Here is a 17336-nt window from a genome sequence, read left to right on the forward strand (position 1 = left end):
TATTGCTCACCAGTGTGTTCACTGGAATAAAAGAGTATAACTTTCCACAGCTGGACTAAACCATGGTCTAGAACTAAAGCACATTCTAAGACTACGCACTGTGATGCAGTAATGAGTTCATGTTGCTCCTACGTCATCACAGCATTACAAACTCTGCTGCACAACAGCTTAGTGTAAAAAGGTTGTTGTTTCTCTAACAGGAAGGCAGAAGCAAGTGTGACTTCAGAACAAGACTCCATGTTGCTTTGCTCACTTCAGTAGGCAGGTACTGATCATTAAGTACTCAGTCACTTCATAACAGACATAATTTCTCTGGGTTTTATAAGTAGAGCCACACATAACATTATGATAACATAAATAGCAAGAAGGCTGCAATATTCAGATGATTTCAACAGCAAATCTCTAATGGTTCCCAGTTAACACTGCAGTCATTATCACCACATTATTTCTATTGTGAAAAGTTTTTTTTATTAACTAAATCCCCATAATCCAATCCATGCCTATTAGGTTTATGTCCAAACAGCTCCTGGGAGTAAGTTGACTAATTTCAGCTCTCAGTGACAAAAGTCTCAGCTCTTAAAGTGTTGTATGTGAGGTTTTTCTTTTCTGTGACCAACAGTAAAAATCCCTTGTTAAGGGGGCAGTGAGAACCGCTGACGTGAACTAGAAAAAAAACTAATCATTCCTGATCTGGAGACCGAGTGTCTCTTTGCTGCTGCTGTGCGTGCGTGCGTGTGTGTGTGTGTGTGTGTGTGTGTGTGTGTGTGTGTGCGCGCATCACTCCTGCCCAAAGCCCTCTGTCTCCTCTATGGCAAACAACAATTTCTCTTTTAGCTGCTCGTAGCTTTTATACGGGGGCAGATCCAGGCGGTTGAAGCTGTAGGAGAGACAGAGTGAGATTAATTAGATGTATTGATATCACAATTTGAATTCTCTCATAGACTTTTATTCCTCTTCTACACAGCAATTTTCTGATTGTGTTTTTTTTTTATCCATTTGTGATTACATTTATTGTGGTGGAATGTTACCATCCACAGTGTGTAGAGTCTGCATACACTCACCATGTGTGACTCCGGGGCAGCCAGTTCTCCTTCCCTGTTTTCTCAATGCAGAACTTCTGTGGGCCGTTACTCCCTGAAAAATTGATCAGAACCGTTAGTTTTCTACAACAGTGCAGCTGCAAATCACAGGTTTATATTAATGCGCTCGTTCTAATGTTATCGCTTCTATCGTAAACGGCTCAGAGGCAGGGAATAACAGTTTTAATAGCTACTATAATGTAACTACAATCTTTGACAATCTATAACCTTAATTTTAACTGTTAATAGATTAAAAACAAAGTATGTCATTGTTTACTAAACTCAAAATTGTAAGCAGTGGCAACATTGTTGTGGTGTAAAAGGAATAAAATGTCTGGGTTGGTCTGTTTATTTTCCTATAACACACTCCACTGTTTTTTTTATTCCTCAATTATTTTTGTGTTTTTTTTTTTCCCCCCCAGAGCTGTATGAAATTATTAGTTTTCTTAAATGACTTGTGAATAGCCACACAGCTTCTGTATAGAACGTTACAGAAAAGGAAGATTAAGAATAAATAAAGACACTCACCCATGAGGTCATTAAACCCGCCCAAGGGCAGGCGGCAGGTACCGGTGACGAACTGCAGCAGACGCATTCGCTTCTCATTGTCCATCTCCTTAACCAACTACAACACAGGAGGAAAGAGCCTTTTAGTTTGTGACCAAAGAGTGACGCTAAAGTGAACGATCAGGTGTCATATTTTTGATAACCACCATCTATAATGTTATGTGTTAAACTGAAGCAATGAAAATATCTGAAAATATAAAAACTCAGAGCAAAAATTTATTCCACTGTTTGGCTCTTCAACCACCATGTTATCTAAAACTTTAGGCTCCGCCCACTTAAGTACGTCAAAATCTTAAAATAGTCTTTTTTTCCCTATATATATATATATATATATATATATATATATATATATATATATATATATTAAAAAAATCATGTTTCTGATTTTTTATACAAAATTTTTTTTTTTTACCTTTTTTTAAGTAAACAATAAAAAAAATGATTTTGTTTTAAAATAAACATGCAAATGTGTGTATTTCCTTTCAGAAAGCCTCGTTCGCAGAAGTAAATTGAATAATTTCTTTACATTTCTAGGAATATTGGTGAAGACTGATTGTGATATCTAACCCTGTAGTGTCTAAGAGCAAGAACCCAAAATGCTGGAGTTTTCCATCAAGTTCTAGATCTTCTAAAAGCTTTTTTTCCCCTGATTCTCTGACGTACCTGCCAGAACCACACAATCTGCTTGCTGGTGCGTGTGTAGTGTTTATAGATAGTGTTTCTCTGCCAGTCTGCCAGATCGATTTCCTGCATCCCACACAACACCACCTACAAACACACACACAAAGTCAGAACCTACAGTGTAAACGTGTGTGTGTCCATTCAAAAGTGGCCGATATGAAAAATTATTTTATGATATGTGATTTAGTTATTAAACAGTCTGTAAAAACAGAAGTGATGCAATAAAACCGAAAATTAAGAAATGGTTCACTGATGCACTAAAACAGCTCATCTCAGAAAAGAAAAGTCTATCATGATATATATCTGTCATATCATTCAGCCCTATAAAAAAAACCCCGTTATTCCTCCAAAAAAATGGAGGCTGTATCTCAAATCAACATGTAGTGAATATAGTAATATTACAGGCGGTTACCTCTAGCTCTTTGGCATCAAAATATTGCAAGTATTGCTGAGGCAGGACCTCGTTAAAGCCCTCGAGGAAAGCTTGTGTCTGTTCTTCGACGCCTCGGGACAACCTCCACTCAGCTACCAGCCTGGAGGATGGAGAGAGTGAGAGACAAACACAACGTCAGGAATCTGTTCTACATTCACACTACACCCTGAATCCTAAACAATAATCTCAGTATCCTGCCTCTGTGTAATTACATCATGGAGTATGGGATTAAAAAGCACAATGAAATTGGCATGATTTTTAGTGTCAGTAATAAACTGCAGAAAGTTGATCTGTTTCTAGTTACATTTTAGTTTCTGTTTTCTTTTAGGTTACAGCAACTCTATCAGTCATTCCTTCGCCAGCAATTAAATCTGCTCAAGGAAATTTGCTGCTTAAAATTGCTCCTCTATCCTGATGTCAGAAAGCTTAACAGCTGTTACAAAGCACCGACACTGGAGACTCCTTCCATACATGTTTTTTGGGCGTGTGTGTACCTGATATACTCCTCCTTGTTTTCCTCTGTGACCTGAATGTTGCCTCCATCCGGTTTCAGATCGTGTGTTGTGATCTCCCCGAGAATCTCCTTATCCACTGAAAAGAACATCTCCAGCCCACACTCCTCTATGTTGTTTTCCCTGTTTAAACACACACACACAATTACTTTTACATGAACATAATAATGTAGGTTTACCTATAGCGTGTGAGGGTACAATGAAGCGGTGACACGCACTTGATCCAGATGAGCGAGTTGTAGAACTCTGGGTCGATGGACTCGAGGTCGTTCAGGTTCAGCGGTTTGTTAAGAATGCGTTTGTAGAAAGGCAATGAGAAGCCTGTGTCAATGAACTTCCCGTGAAACAAAGCCTGAGGAAACACACAGCATGATGATGTTAAGCCTGGGTTAATTAACCTGGGCTTGGTTAGCTCATTAAAAGTTTTCAAGTTGAGCCATTTTATATCAATGGAAGCCAAACAATGTTGCTGGGTTCCTAATCTGTCAATTTCTTTATCCACCACTTTACTTTCATTTATTCATTTATATATTTATTTCTACTGCACATCAGTTAGTGATACTAAAAAGATTTCCAAATAATTTTTAAATTACCTTAAACAACTTCTGAATATAAATTAATCAAATTAATAAAAACAATAACATTTGTCAGTACTGGATTTCAGACGTATGTGTTCTGAATTCCTGTTTCATTTTCAGTTGAAAGAAAGTACATACATTTAACACGAATTACATTTAACATGAAACGAGCAAAAGAACACATTACCATGGCGATGAAGCGTCCGATGAAGCGGAAGTATTTGAGGTGGTCTGGGTTGATGGATGAAGCTGGGTTGATCTGCAGGCAGTAGTTATCTTTGCCAGCGTATTCGAACAGGCAGTACATGGGATTCAGCACCTCGTGGGACACCAAGAAGAACCACTCCCTACAGGAGAGGTGACATCACATCATATTACGTCACACTGTAACACATTACAGTATCAAATGCTCAATCTTGAGAGTTGGACGAGTTGGAGAGCTTGCCTTGCTACACCACCATAGTCGAGTCCTTCCTCCCCAGGGAAGATGATCCACAGTCTTCGGCGAAGGTCTGGAGGATTAATGCTCATTATCTAACACAGACATTGTTTAATGATTAATTTGGGGGGGGAAAAACATAGCTACACACACAAAACCCAAAACAAGCAAACTCCTAACATTAGAAATTAAGGATACACTGATCACTTTGTACACTATAATAATTATAGTTTCTAGTTTAGCATTGCTGCTTTAATTTCCATTAAATTCTCAAGGGTTGTCTAAATAATTACAACATATCTAAAATTGACAGTAAATACATAAAAAGGACCACAAATAAATATAGATGTAGCGCACCTGCTGGAAGGAGTCTTCGAACAGAGATTTACGGGTTACTGTGATCTTGGTGTGTTGTGGCAGCGCTAATTGCTACAAGGTAGGAAAAAATTTTTTTTTGCCATAAATTAGGATCATAATACAGTTTATGTTAGATAGAAGTAAAGGAATAATTATTCTGGGTTATCAACTGTAGATTTTCTTTCATTCTTAATAAATAACATTAGAGTTAATGAATAATTATAGTGTTGCTGAATACACACCTGACACCAGAATCTAAAGTACTGGACTTTGGCTTTGAAGTCACGCACATATCTGATCTGAGGACCGTTTATACTAAAGAAAAAGAATAAACGTGTTAAATACACAAAGACAGTACAACAAAATGAGTATCGATTGCTATATAAAACAATTTCAATTGCTATGTTAGCTCTTTATATATCATTTTATTTGTCTGCATGTGTGGTTAAGGCTCACTGTGATGATTTTCCTGTTCGTGGGTCAGTGTAGGTGGTGGTTCTTCTGTTGTGATCCACAAAGTATGGAACTCCTTCCACAGTGAACCTCATCTCCCAGCCCTCGGGCAGCGGCTTCTCATTCAGCAGCCTGAACAAATCAGAGTGTAAACAGTAGGATTAACAATAGTATTCAGGGTTAATTAGCATCATATGTAAAAACATAATAATTCATTAAATCCTGACCCCTGAGTGCGAGGATCCTCCCACTGTGTTGTGCGAGTCAGGTGGTGCACGAAATATACTCGGCCGTTAGCGTCCGTTCTCTTCTCTGAAAGACAAAATGGTGATGGCTAAATACTCTCATCAACAATCTTTAACAATCTTGAGTCTGGAACACAATTCTGGAACTGTTTCTTGAGACAAGGATCTTGTCTCAGAAAACAGCTTAATAAAATCACAGTAAAAATGCATCTTATTTACCCCATCCTTGTGGCAGTGGGCCGAGTGGGTCGTACTCTTTATTCTGACCGGCTGCAGTTTGATCCTGACCCTTAATAATAAAGACAAATTTTAAGGAAAAAGCTAGAAATGCAGAATATCACAATAACAAAAAGTATTGTTGAGATTTTCCAAAAAGTTTGATAATGACATGCCAGGAAAAGAAATAAGAAACTGTGTTAAAGTGGTGTGTGTGTGTGGTTCCTCACGCTGTAGATGAAGCGCTGGTTGAAGTGTTCCATGGCCCCCACTAACTGGCTCTGCTGGTGCTGCCACTGCTCGTAGTTACGCACCGTCTCCACAGTGGGACGCTGCCATGTCGTGGTCCGGTTCACGTGATCCACAAAGTACACACGTCCCGACTGGTCCATGCGCCGCTCCCAGCTGTGAGACACGACACAACACGATATAAGTGTGTTCAGGCAGCAGCTGGTCATGAAGCATTTTACAGGAATCTTATTAATATTTTACTACCATGTGATTGTCATTATAACGTGTTACGCCAGATTTATATCTCAGTAAATCACTGTCTTTCTCTCAGTACTGTCATCATCGCATGAAGCTGAAGCTTTACCCAGGAGGCAGAGGCTCAGGTCTCTCCCATGACGTCCTCTTCTCCACGTGGTCCACGTAGTACACACGGCCACTCTGGTCCAAACGCTGCTCCCACCTGCAGCCACACACACACACACTCAATATTCCATTTAAAATATCTACTTGCCTCAGTGAAATGACTGTGAATCTTCATGATAATCTATTGTCTAATCATCACAAATCTTTTGATTGCTGTCAGTCCTGAAAGCCTTGAGAGATTCTACATTAACCTATTTTTAAATATAATTTAATAATATAATAATAATAATTATTATTATTATTATTATTAGTTTTTTGATTATTATTTTTATTATTATTATTACTTTATTATTATTGTTATTATTAATACTAACATTATTATTATCAGGCTAATTTCTAAGGTTAAAAGTGTGTGTGTTAGTTTTACCCTTGTGGCAGAGGCCCGGTGTTGGTGATGGGAATCCGGTTGGGCATAGGGGGAATAGAGACAACAGGGGCAGGGTCAGGGGTGGTGTTAGGGATCTGCACCGGCGTCTCTGGCTGAGTCGAGCTGCTGCTGTCTGTGACTGAAGAGATGGAAGGGCATGCTGGGGGGAAAACAGGATGCAAAATCAGAACAAACATTAAAACCCGAGAACTGGGTTCACGGTGTAGGAGAGGACTCTGTCAGGTAACATGAAACTACATCGTGAACACTGACCTGGAGAAGACAGCGGTCGATGGGGGGTGGGCGGCGGTGGCCGAGAGGGTCTGGGTGGCCTCTGCGGTTGTGAAACCCGTTTTGATAAGGAGGGAGAACCGGTTCCATTGACAGCACGTCCGTTAGGAATGTCCATCACGCTTGGAGAACCCTCTCTGCTCCTCCTGAGATCAAACACACACAGCTGAGTGACTGATTTTGTTTTTAACTGACAGTGCTGTTTATATCACAGGGCTAAAGGTTACCTTATGCTGAAGTCCTCTTTATCCTGTGACTCTTCGTTTGTTGTGGCTGAAACAGTGGAAAAAAATAATCAGCATCTCAGATCGGATTTGGATTAGAATCATAAAACTGGTGATTTTATATTTATAAAGTTATTAAACTTTCTCCTGGTTCAAAGGTTTAGACTAGGCTTCTATTTATTTATTAGAGTTAGGCAATACAATACAATAAAATATTGGTATTGTGATAAATTATGTCAATCTTCTGTGATATCTTTTTTAACTTTTCAAAGAATAATTAACTCAATTATATATTTAGACATTCTTTGCCTTGTTGGCACATTGTGTGTGTGAGTGAGTGAGAGAGAGAGAGAGAGAGAGAGAGAGAGAGACTCACTGTTGTTATCAGCCTCAGTGGAGGCGAACACTGATGGGTCGACCTGCATGCCGTTCAGACACACAAACAGCTCTCCAATGTCAGTCTGTTCCTTGTCTGCGCACACCGTCAACGTCTGTGTCACATCACACACTGTACATGCGCGCGCACACACACACACACACACACAGAAGTCAGGATAATGACATTTTGAATGATTATTACACATAATTTCAATTTTTCTTGAATTCTGACATTCTAGTCATATATAAACTTAATGATATTGTAATAAACACACACCCACCCACCGACACAGACACACACATAAGCAAAGTAGTAAATTACATGTGTGTGTGTGTGTGTGTGCTGTGACACACCAGCTCTGACAGATCATAAGCTTCTGCATGAGTCATGGAAGAGGAATCATAAAGGTTCCTTGAAATAAAAAAGGGTGTAACTGACCGGGTGACCAGCAAATTGGCAGCTCATAAGTTTACAAAAAATTTGATAGATTTTTTTACATTATCGACATTGCTTATATTGACATCTAATCAGTCAGAATTTGAATGTGTAAAAATATGAATGATCCTGTAATCGAGTCATTACATTTTACTTGATTAGTTTTATTTAGTTTTTAAATTGACTTCCTTTCTTTATTATTTTATTTATTTTATGGTGGCTCACTACAATGCAACTGGGTTTCCCATCAAAAAATCTCCCAGAATGCTTTGAATTCTGCACCAGACCTACAGCACAACCAGCTGAAGAAGTGTGTGCAACTCACATCCCTCATTTCTCACACCGCTTTGAAATGAGGCTCAGCAGGTCACACCAGTTCGCTTGGAATGCTCTGAAAGCCGTGCTGTACGACTCACAGGAAGTAAACAAGGAGCTGTTTTGACTTGGTTGATTTCAAACACAATCACATACACACAGTACAGAGTCTGTGCTTTTATCCTGGTCAGAAATGCTCTTCATCATTGACTCGCATGAGGAAGTGAACTCGGCCGGCACGCAGTCGTTATTCTCCAGATCAGGAAAATTAATTTCACACCTTAAAAGTCTGACTTTTAATGAGAATTTATCAGAGCTGTGATAAAGTTGCTGCTGTTTTGCAAAAATGCGCTAGTGAACACAGAGTGAGAGTCACTCCTGCAGACTGTAAAGTCTTGAGACAACTGACCCCGCTCTCCCCTACGTACTGTATGAACCTATAATACATTTCCATGTACTAATTAACTGGAACATAGCAGATGCTACACGTGCATGCAGTCTGCTAATAATCTCGCTTGTAGCATACTTGTATTTCTGCACAAATTAACTCATAACTCATACACAAAAATATTCTGTAGGCTGAACAAGACAAAGAATTATGCAGAACATGGTGCACTGCATCATGGGATAGCAATTGCAATCCACTGGATCCAGCTCCTTCTTGCAACTGCATAAAACATTCCTCCTTTTGCATGAAACACGTCACAACAGGTTGCATTGGATAAACAAAAACAAAAAACACAACACAAACGTGACTCACGCAGTGACGTCATGTGACCCGAGGTCTTCTTACAAATACAACATGTTTAATATCACTGATGTCCGATAGGTAACGCTTCTACTGACACACAAGTACATTTGCAAACGCACACATATACACACACACACACACACACACACACACACACACACACACACACACCCAACCAATGACCAAACAAAGACTGGGCAGAAGTTATGGCAACAACACCACACACAAAATTCAAACAAAGGCCTAGTCAGTACTCAAAACACTCATTGTGTCAATCTCATCACACACACACACACGTTCTTCAAACTTTGTGAGGACTTTCCATTGACAGACATTAGTTAATGTAATATCTACACTCACACTTAACTCAGCATGGAAAAGGGAATATTTGGGCTCTTTCTGTTTATCAAAACAGATAATAAATCTAGTATTAGATCTTTAATATATATTGTATTAGTGTAAGGACTACAAGTTTGAAAATCATCATCTAGTCTAAAAAAACAAACTTAAGATTCATGTATTTGTGTAAGTGTATATACTGCGCATCCTGTTCATACGTCGTTTCAAACTCCTGCTCAGGCACACAGACCTATCTGCCCTCTTCTACATATGATACATCAGCTCACAGATGCAGTGATTGGCTAGTGTCACTGTGATTGAGAGGAGGGGGAGTGCATGCCCCGCCCACTCAGATAGCAGGGCCGGTTGGTCACTCGAGTCCTGGCCACACCTGGCTTTGGGTTTGTTGGCAAGTTTGAGTCCCTGGTGATGTCACAGCTTTTCTGTTGCCCCACTGACTTTTTAAAACTAACAACAATAAAACTCTATTTACTACCATGTTATTAACAGTTATTAGCATTCTTATAATATAATACTATAATACTTAACAGTATTAGCATTGAATTGTCATTCAATAACTTGATAAGAAGTCTTGCTTACTTGAATGTAATGACAAAACATTTAAACAGTGATCAGGAAATAAATCTGTGCAGGTGAAAAGAGTTCCTAGATATGAGAAGGCTTCCTTTAAACACACACACACACACAGTCTCCATTCTAACCACTCCTACACCGTCTGTACTCTGCTGTCAGCATCTCTACACCCTACACTTACTCAGTGTTACAGAGACAAAGCTGTTTTGCATTGTTTATGTATAAATGTAAATATCTGTCGTCAGTGTGTCTTTATTTTAAATACAGACGGTGTACAGAAACCTCATTAAACCCAGGAGAACTTGTGAAAAACAGCTGATCCCTGACTACAGTATGATCTTAAAAAACATGTTTATGGCCAGTTTAGCATTTTATTCTATTTTGTTGTGTGTTCGATGTTTATAACAGCATCCGCAAATGACGTGCTCACTCTAACATGCTAATGTTTCTATAGTAACAGCTAACTCTGGAACAGTAACGTTTTTCAACATAAATCTAATAAGCATGTGTTAGCAGGTAATGATGATACACTCAATCGCCCGCTGTTGGCTTTTATGGTTATTCTCACACTCACGCTTCATGTCGTTGCTCTTGAGCGTCTCGCTAATGTCGAGCGTGGCCGTGCCCAAGAGCAGGTCGGACTTCAGCTTCTGGTGGCTCCACACATAGAAATTCAGCTCGCTGGTGGGTGACACGGTCCTGCAGGCAAAACACAAAAAACAAGTCTGTTAGTAACAGTTACAGCTTGAATTCTGGATTCTGATTGGTCAGAAAACGGTGATTTATTTCTTTGTAACAGCTGCTCTGAGAGCAGGAGGATTATATGAACGCACTCGTTTCTATTGCAACACCTCATTCACAGGAAATTGTATGGAAGCTGCTCTACAGAAACATTTATTTAACATTTATGGAAGGAGTCTCCAGTGTCAGAGGTAAAGAAGTTCTTCAGACAGAACACCAAGTAAGCTCTAGTGAGAAAGTGATTCGATTCTGAATCAACCCACTACAGGAAGTGAATCAACTTGCCGTGTGTTATGGGTGTGCTGACATGAGCTTCTAGACTGACCTGAAGCTCTGAACTGAACAAAAGGAGAAGATAAATGCTGGATGTGATGCTCAAAATGCTTTAAACGCATTATTTATATAAATACTGAATCATTTATTTAGCACTAGCTCTGCGTTCTCTGCATAATCCGTTGATTTAAATGATTTGTGTTCATACAGGGTAAAGATTCCGTTCACCTTTTTCCATATTTCTAACTTGCGAGCTTTAATAACACATTTTCATCCTTTCTTCTTTGAATCAAACAAACCGTTTCACTCAGCAAGCAGACGACCAGGTGTGACAGTGCACTAATGCTGCTCTCCTGCTCCATAAATAAACCCAGACTGTCCCGTATAACTGATCGTCTCAGAATTTCAGCGCCTCGTCTTGCTTCTGTTAAGAACTACTCCTCGTCTCCTCTCCTGCTCTCAGTGTCAATATTCTTTTTGCATTTATTTGACTTAATTTTGTCTCCATGTCATTGCAACACTCAACATCACATCCTGATAATACCTCATAAACATCTCTTCTCAAAGCAGCTGAAATTCATGAAGCAATTATTCTTTCATGATGATCATCTGATGATTCTTTTGTTTCCTGTGTTGATTTCCTTTGTCTATTATGTCGTTAAACATAATACGAGGCATCATGACAGTGGGGTGATTACTGAAATGATTTCATAATAATGATGTGACTTATGATAAAACATTACAGAAATAATGAAGTGAAATGAAGTGTGTGTGTGTGTGTGTAAGAGAGAGAATGTGTGGTCCACACTCACACAGAGAGAGGATGCTTCCACTTGGGGCTCTGCGTGTTGCTGCACTTCTCCGTCTTCTTGGACTGGCCGTCTGCAGCCACCTCCACGTACACGCTGGAGCTCAACCAGTTCTTCTTGCTCTCCTTCAGCTTGGCTGATATCACTGCAGAAACGAAAGATGAGAAGATTATCAGGAAATCGATACTGAACAGATCATCTTTTACTTTCAGTATCCAGTGTCTCGCAGATGAACCGTGATAGACAGACAGAAAGAACTGACAGACACAGGAACAGACAGAGAGACAGAGAGAGAGAGAGAGAGAGAGAGAGAGAGTCAGACAGACTGGGGGGGGCAAAGAGAGAGAGAGAGAGAGAGAGAGACAGGGAAAGAGACAGACATACAGACAGGGAGCAAGACAAAGAGAGTCAGAGAGAGAGAGAGAGAGAGAGAGAGAGAGAGAGAGAGATGAGGTACCAGTGATCTGCAGTTGAGCCTTCATGGGGTGGCCATTTCCAGGGCCGGGTTTGGGAAGGTTGGCCATGGAACAATAGTGGGCCTGAGACCTGGACAACACACACACACACACACACACACACACACACACAGTAAGCTAAAGCACTTCATGATATCACTTCTTACTCAGCAGGTGTTTCAGTGGCTCTGGTTACATGTTACACTGTCAGGCTTTACATGGCAGATACGTCACAGATCCTCTGCTCAATCATCTGTGTTTATTCTGCACCCTGATGCTTTTATTCGGCAGAATTCACTCCGTTAGAATGTCGGGAAATATAGCCTATTATTTAACACACACAATATCGTCAGTTTGGTCAGTTCAGGTGGAGTCTGATGAAGTAGAGCAGTGTTTAACCCATACTCTAATTCTCTGTAACACACACACACACACACACAGATAATGACACATACAAATAAGAGAAACCTCTAAAGCCACAGCAAGTGTGATCTAGAAATCGTGTTGTGTTTTAGCCTTTAAACATGTTTATTAAACCGTTCTGTTTTATTCTTCAAGCATCCAATAATTAAAGTTTCATAAATCCTTTTTTCCTTCTCTCTCAGCCTTGAAACTCCTCACACTGAACAAAATATCAAAACTTTACCTGTGAATTGAATCATCTTACTGGGTGTTAGACCAAAGATCTCGACTCATGACTGAAGCATTCTTTAATCGATCATGTTGTTTAAACTGCGGCGGTAAAATCAGGCTGAGAGACGAACAGAATAGAACGGCTTTGTGTGTGTACCTGTGAGTGATGCAAACCATCGATCAGTCACACCTCAGACTCCGCTGGGATGAGCTGTGAACTTTTCACTCATCACTTATTACTTCTCATGCCTTCGTCATTACTCTTAAGTAATTAGTCCTTAATCATTACTCCAGTTTCACGTTCCTGAGTAAGACTTGTCTGTTACAGAGAGCTGTGTACAGCTCACACATCCTGTTTTTAACATTAACTCACTAACACAGTGTCTCTCTCTCTCTCTCTCTCACACACACACACACACTTTGTATAAGGCTCAAGGTTAATAATTTATTGATGTTCATGTGGCTGCACTTTGTCACATGTAACCCTGTGCAAGAACAAAAACACATGTAAATAAACTATCCCTTTAAATATGTAAAAATAATGTGTTCATTAAATGTTTTATTTATTTACTTATTTGTTTGTTTAGATATTTATTAATTTTGAAATGACAAAAATAAATGTAAAATAAAGGAAAACTCAGATTTGTAAAACTCAAAATTGTAATTTTTTTGGCTCATTTTCAGATATTATTCGGCTTAGCAAAGAAGAAATATTGCTAATATTAACTGCGCCAGAATTATTGGCACCCTCTGGATAAACAGACAAAAATGTGTCTAATGTCTACTAATGTTAATATAATCTCACACTAACTGAAGTCAAACTAATTGAAGAAAATCAAAACCCATTTAGACTGCACTTTCTTTTCTTCAACTTCTTCTTTCGGCTTTTCCCTTCAGGGGTCTCCACAGCGAATCATCTCTCTCCACCTATTCCTACCTTCTGCATCCTCAACACTTACACCCACTAGCTTCATATCCTCATTTATTACATCCATATACCTCCTCTTTATCCTTCCTCTTTGCCTCCTGCCTGGCAGCTCCATGTCCAACATTCTCCTACCAATATACTCACTCTCCCTCCTCTGAACATGTCCAAACCATCTTAATCTGGCCTCCCTAACTTTGTCCCCCAAACGTCCAACATGAGCTGTCCCTCTGATTTACTCGTTCCTAATCCTGTCCAACCGTGTCACTCCCAAAGAGAACCTCAACATCTTCAGCTCTGCTACCTCCAGCTCTTCCTCAGTGACACTGCCTCTAAACCAGACAGCATGGCCTGTCTCACCACCGTCTTGTACACCTTCCCCTTGATTCTCACTGATATTTTTCTATCACATATTATACTTTCTTTTATTACTATATTTTTTTTTTACTCTTGAGCTGGCTAGATGTGATATTGTATCTATACAGTTGTACTTTTTTAAAGTTAAGACATTTCAAAATAAGCATAAAGAAAAATGGTGACTGATATAAAAACTACAGTGTGATTGATAGTCTGACCGTTACAAAAATGTAAATAGTTGAGAGCTGTTCTGTGAACACATCCATCACTAAGACGCTTTAATTACTTTCATAACACGTCCTTTACGCTGAAACAGGCCAGTGTTAAAAGCTGAGATAAGAAACTACACTGCGTTTGAGTTTCACACAGTCAGTGACACACCAGTGTTTAATAAGAAGTGAATAAAACTGTGTGTAATGCTGTCAAGGGAAAATAATCAGCGACTGGGTGATGTGATGAAGTGGAGTGACCACCTCGAAGACTTTTCCCTCCCATATTACAACACAAGCCACAAGTGTTTTATGGCTCTTATTTATTTATAAACTGCGTAATCATTGATATGGTGACGTTTTCTGTAGGATCATAAATGTTTAACATTATCACAACTTCAGGTTTCCTGACATTTTCAGCACTCAGAAGAGTTTACACTTCTCATGAATTTTAGCTGAATTTTATTGCCTCAACTTCCAAAGAAAGGGAAAAAAGTGAGCTTGGTGATGGAAAGCGAGTTGTTTATAGCTGCTTTAACACAAGTCTGAACAGGAACTGAACTTGTTCCTCAGATTTTCCACAACAACATATGTAACGATAAACATTTTGTTTGTTAATAAATTACAAAAAAAAAGTAATAGCTGGCAAATTTCTGTGGTATATCAGGGATAAAGTTTTATAACTCTTCACTTCATCACACCAGCCTGTTGTTGATTATTTTCCGAGACCAAGAGTTTTAGCTTACTGTACAGAGTTTATTGGCAATAAAAAAACATTAAGGACATTATTTTGATAAATTCGGTCTACAGTTTTATGAAGTAATGTAAAACAAATCTAAAAACCCAAAATAAAAGTGAAACTTATCAGTAAAATCGCAAACAATGCCCAACAACACGCCTCACGATATCAAATGTTAAATGTTTGGTGTCGAAAATGAGAGTTTTATTTTACAAATAACCGATAAATTTGTTAAATGTAAATAAAAATTAAATCCGTTAAATAAATCTCCGACTAAACAGTAAATAAACAACAGTTAAATAGTAAATAAACAACACCATTAAAACTAAACGCGGAGAAGTGTTACGCCTGAAACTGGAGGCACCTGCCTGGTAAGTAAATGTCAGTGACACAATCCCAAATACTCCCTCACTCCCTGCTCCAGAGCAATACATAGCAAACAAAATAAGAAGGATAAAACGCCCTATGTAGTGCACTACTCGTTCAATTAGGACTCGCCCAGTATCGCTGACAGCGGCGAGCTAATAATAACAGCGTTGTTAACTTAGCTTAGCCAGCCTATACACTCACAAACATTTCGGGAATTTTTATTGATTTCATTTCTTAAACGAACTCCCTACCTTAATAGATTTGTAGCTCAAACCTGAAGCCCGAAGACTCCTTCTTTGTTGTTGTTTTTTAATTCTTCGGCTTACTTCGGGAGATAAACTTGCGCCATGTTCCTGTTCCCGGTAGGTCTCGCGTGACCGGAAATAAGGCGGGGCGACTCATCAGCGCCATCTAGTGTACTGAATGAATTAGTGGGAGACAAACAAACAAACAAACAAACAAAAGACAGACAGATTCTACAACAGCTGGGAATATAAATCAGAATCAGAATAAAGTAAGTGTTACACACAGGATTGGTGAATGTGTAAGCTATAAAATATACTTTTAGGATTATACAAAATAAAAAATAGATGGCAGACAACAGCGATCAAATGGGGCGTTGCTGGAACCAAATCACATGACAATCAGGAGCCAATCACAAAACAATATGCGTCAGTTTGAATATAATGGCTAAAGATTACACAACTTTTTCTTTTCTTTTCTTTTCTTTTCTCTTTGTTTTCATGTGTACAATTAAACTACTGAGCTGTCGCACAGATCATCTTGTGGAACAGTTCGCTTGTGTATGCCCTCTTGTGGACAAAATCTGGCATAACACTTTTTTATTTGTTAAACGCCTTCTCTCCTCTTCCCCTCTCCTTCCACTCTCTCTCTCTCTCTCTCTCTCTGAGAATTTGACGATTTATTAACCATATTACAAATTAATCATTAAAAAAACCCTTCTATTCGATTTATCTTTTAAACGAATTTCCTATATTGAGCTGGCTCACAGATTCTCTTGTACAACGTAACTGCCCTATATTATACAATAGTAGTAGTAGTAGTAGTAATAATAATAATAATAATAATAATAATAATAATAATAATGTTTTTAGAAATACATTTTTTGAATTGTAGCACGGGCGGGACAGCTTGTTGAATGTCACTGCTCTCTTGTGGACATAAGTTATTAATACACCAATTTGTTTGTTGAAACATTTCCCCCTTTTCTCTCTTTTCTTTAAGAGACCTAAAGACAATTTAAAGAAATAAACAGAAACAAATCGTCCCTTTTCTCTTTTTTTCGATTTCTTGTAGTAATACAAGAAAAAAAAAGTTTGACCTGTGGTGCGGCCCACTCGTGCACATGAACTGAACTGACACCAATGTACACTAATCAGGCATAACATTATGACCACCTGCCTAATATTGTGTTGATCCCCCTTTTGCGGCCAAAACAGCCCTGACCCTTCGAGGCATAGACTCCACTAGATCCCTGAAGGTGTGCTGTGGTATCTGGCACCAAGATGTTATGTTCCTCTAAGTTGGACTTACAAGACTTAAAGTATACTTACAGGACTTAAAGGTCTCACAGGACTTAAAGGATACTTTTGATAGATACTGACCACTGCAGACCGGGAACACCCCAAAGAGATGCAGTTTTGGAGATGCTCTGATCCAGTCATCTATCCATCACAATTTGGCCCTTCTCAAATCCTTATGCTTGCCCATTTTTCCTGCTTCTAACACATCGACTTTAAGGACAAAATGTTCACTTGCTGTCTAATATATCCCACCCACTAACAGGTTCCATGATAAGGAGATAATCAGTGCTATTCACATCACCTCTCAGTGCTCATAATGTTATGATCTGTGTATATTTGCCAAACAATTTACCATTTATTTTTTGCACTTTTC

The 17336-nt window shown here is 38.9% G+C and overlaps 1 protein-coding gene across 2 annotated transcripts; it reads right to left on the bottom strand.

Annotated features, from left to right (window-relative positions):
* Positions 1-720: 720 nt before the first annotated feature.
* On the bottom strand, positions 721-15827 carry itchb (itchy E3 ubiquitin protein ligase b). Of its 2 annotated transcripts, none has more exons than XM_058409821.1 (24): positions 15671-15827; positions 12190-12278; positions 11736-11877; positions 10484-10608; positions 7473-7604; positions 7100-7145; positions 6855-7018; positions 6582-6741; positions 6156-6251; positions 5791-5965; positions 5564-5633; positions 5327-5411; positions 5103-5231; positions 4889-4961; positions 4647-4718; positions 4296-4384; positions 4038-4197; positions 3491-3624; positions 3255-3395; positions 2740-2860; positions 2310-2414; positions 1608-1704; positions 1062-1134; positions 721-877 (listed from the first exon to the last, which is right to left on the bottom strand). In XM_058409821.1, exons 2-24 carry the CDS (start codon positions 12254-12256, stop codon positions 778-780), a joined length of 2556 nt encoding a protein of 851 aa, XP_058265804.1. In that variant the 5' UTR covers positions 12257-12278; positions 15671-15827; the 3' UTR covers positions 721-777. The 2 variants fall into 2 exon arrangements, with proteins under 2 accessions (XP_058265804.1, XP_058265805.1); XM_058409822.1 differs by having other exon boundaries at positions 15694-15799.
* Positions 15828-17336: the final 1509 nt, after the last annotated feature.

Source organism: Hemibagrus wyckioides, linkage group LG15 (assembly GCF_019097595.1).
Source record: "Hemibagrus wyckioides isolate EC202008001 linkage group LG15, SWU_Hwy_1.0, whole genome shotgun sequence".
In the NCBI taxonomy this organism is placed as follows: Eukaryota; Metazoa; Chordata; class Actinopteri; order Siluriformes; family Bagridae; genus Hemibagrus; species Hemibagrus wyckioides.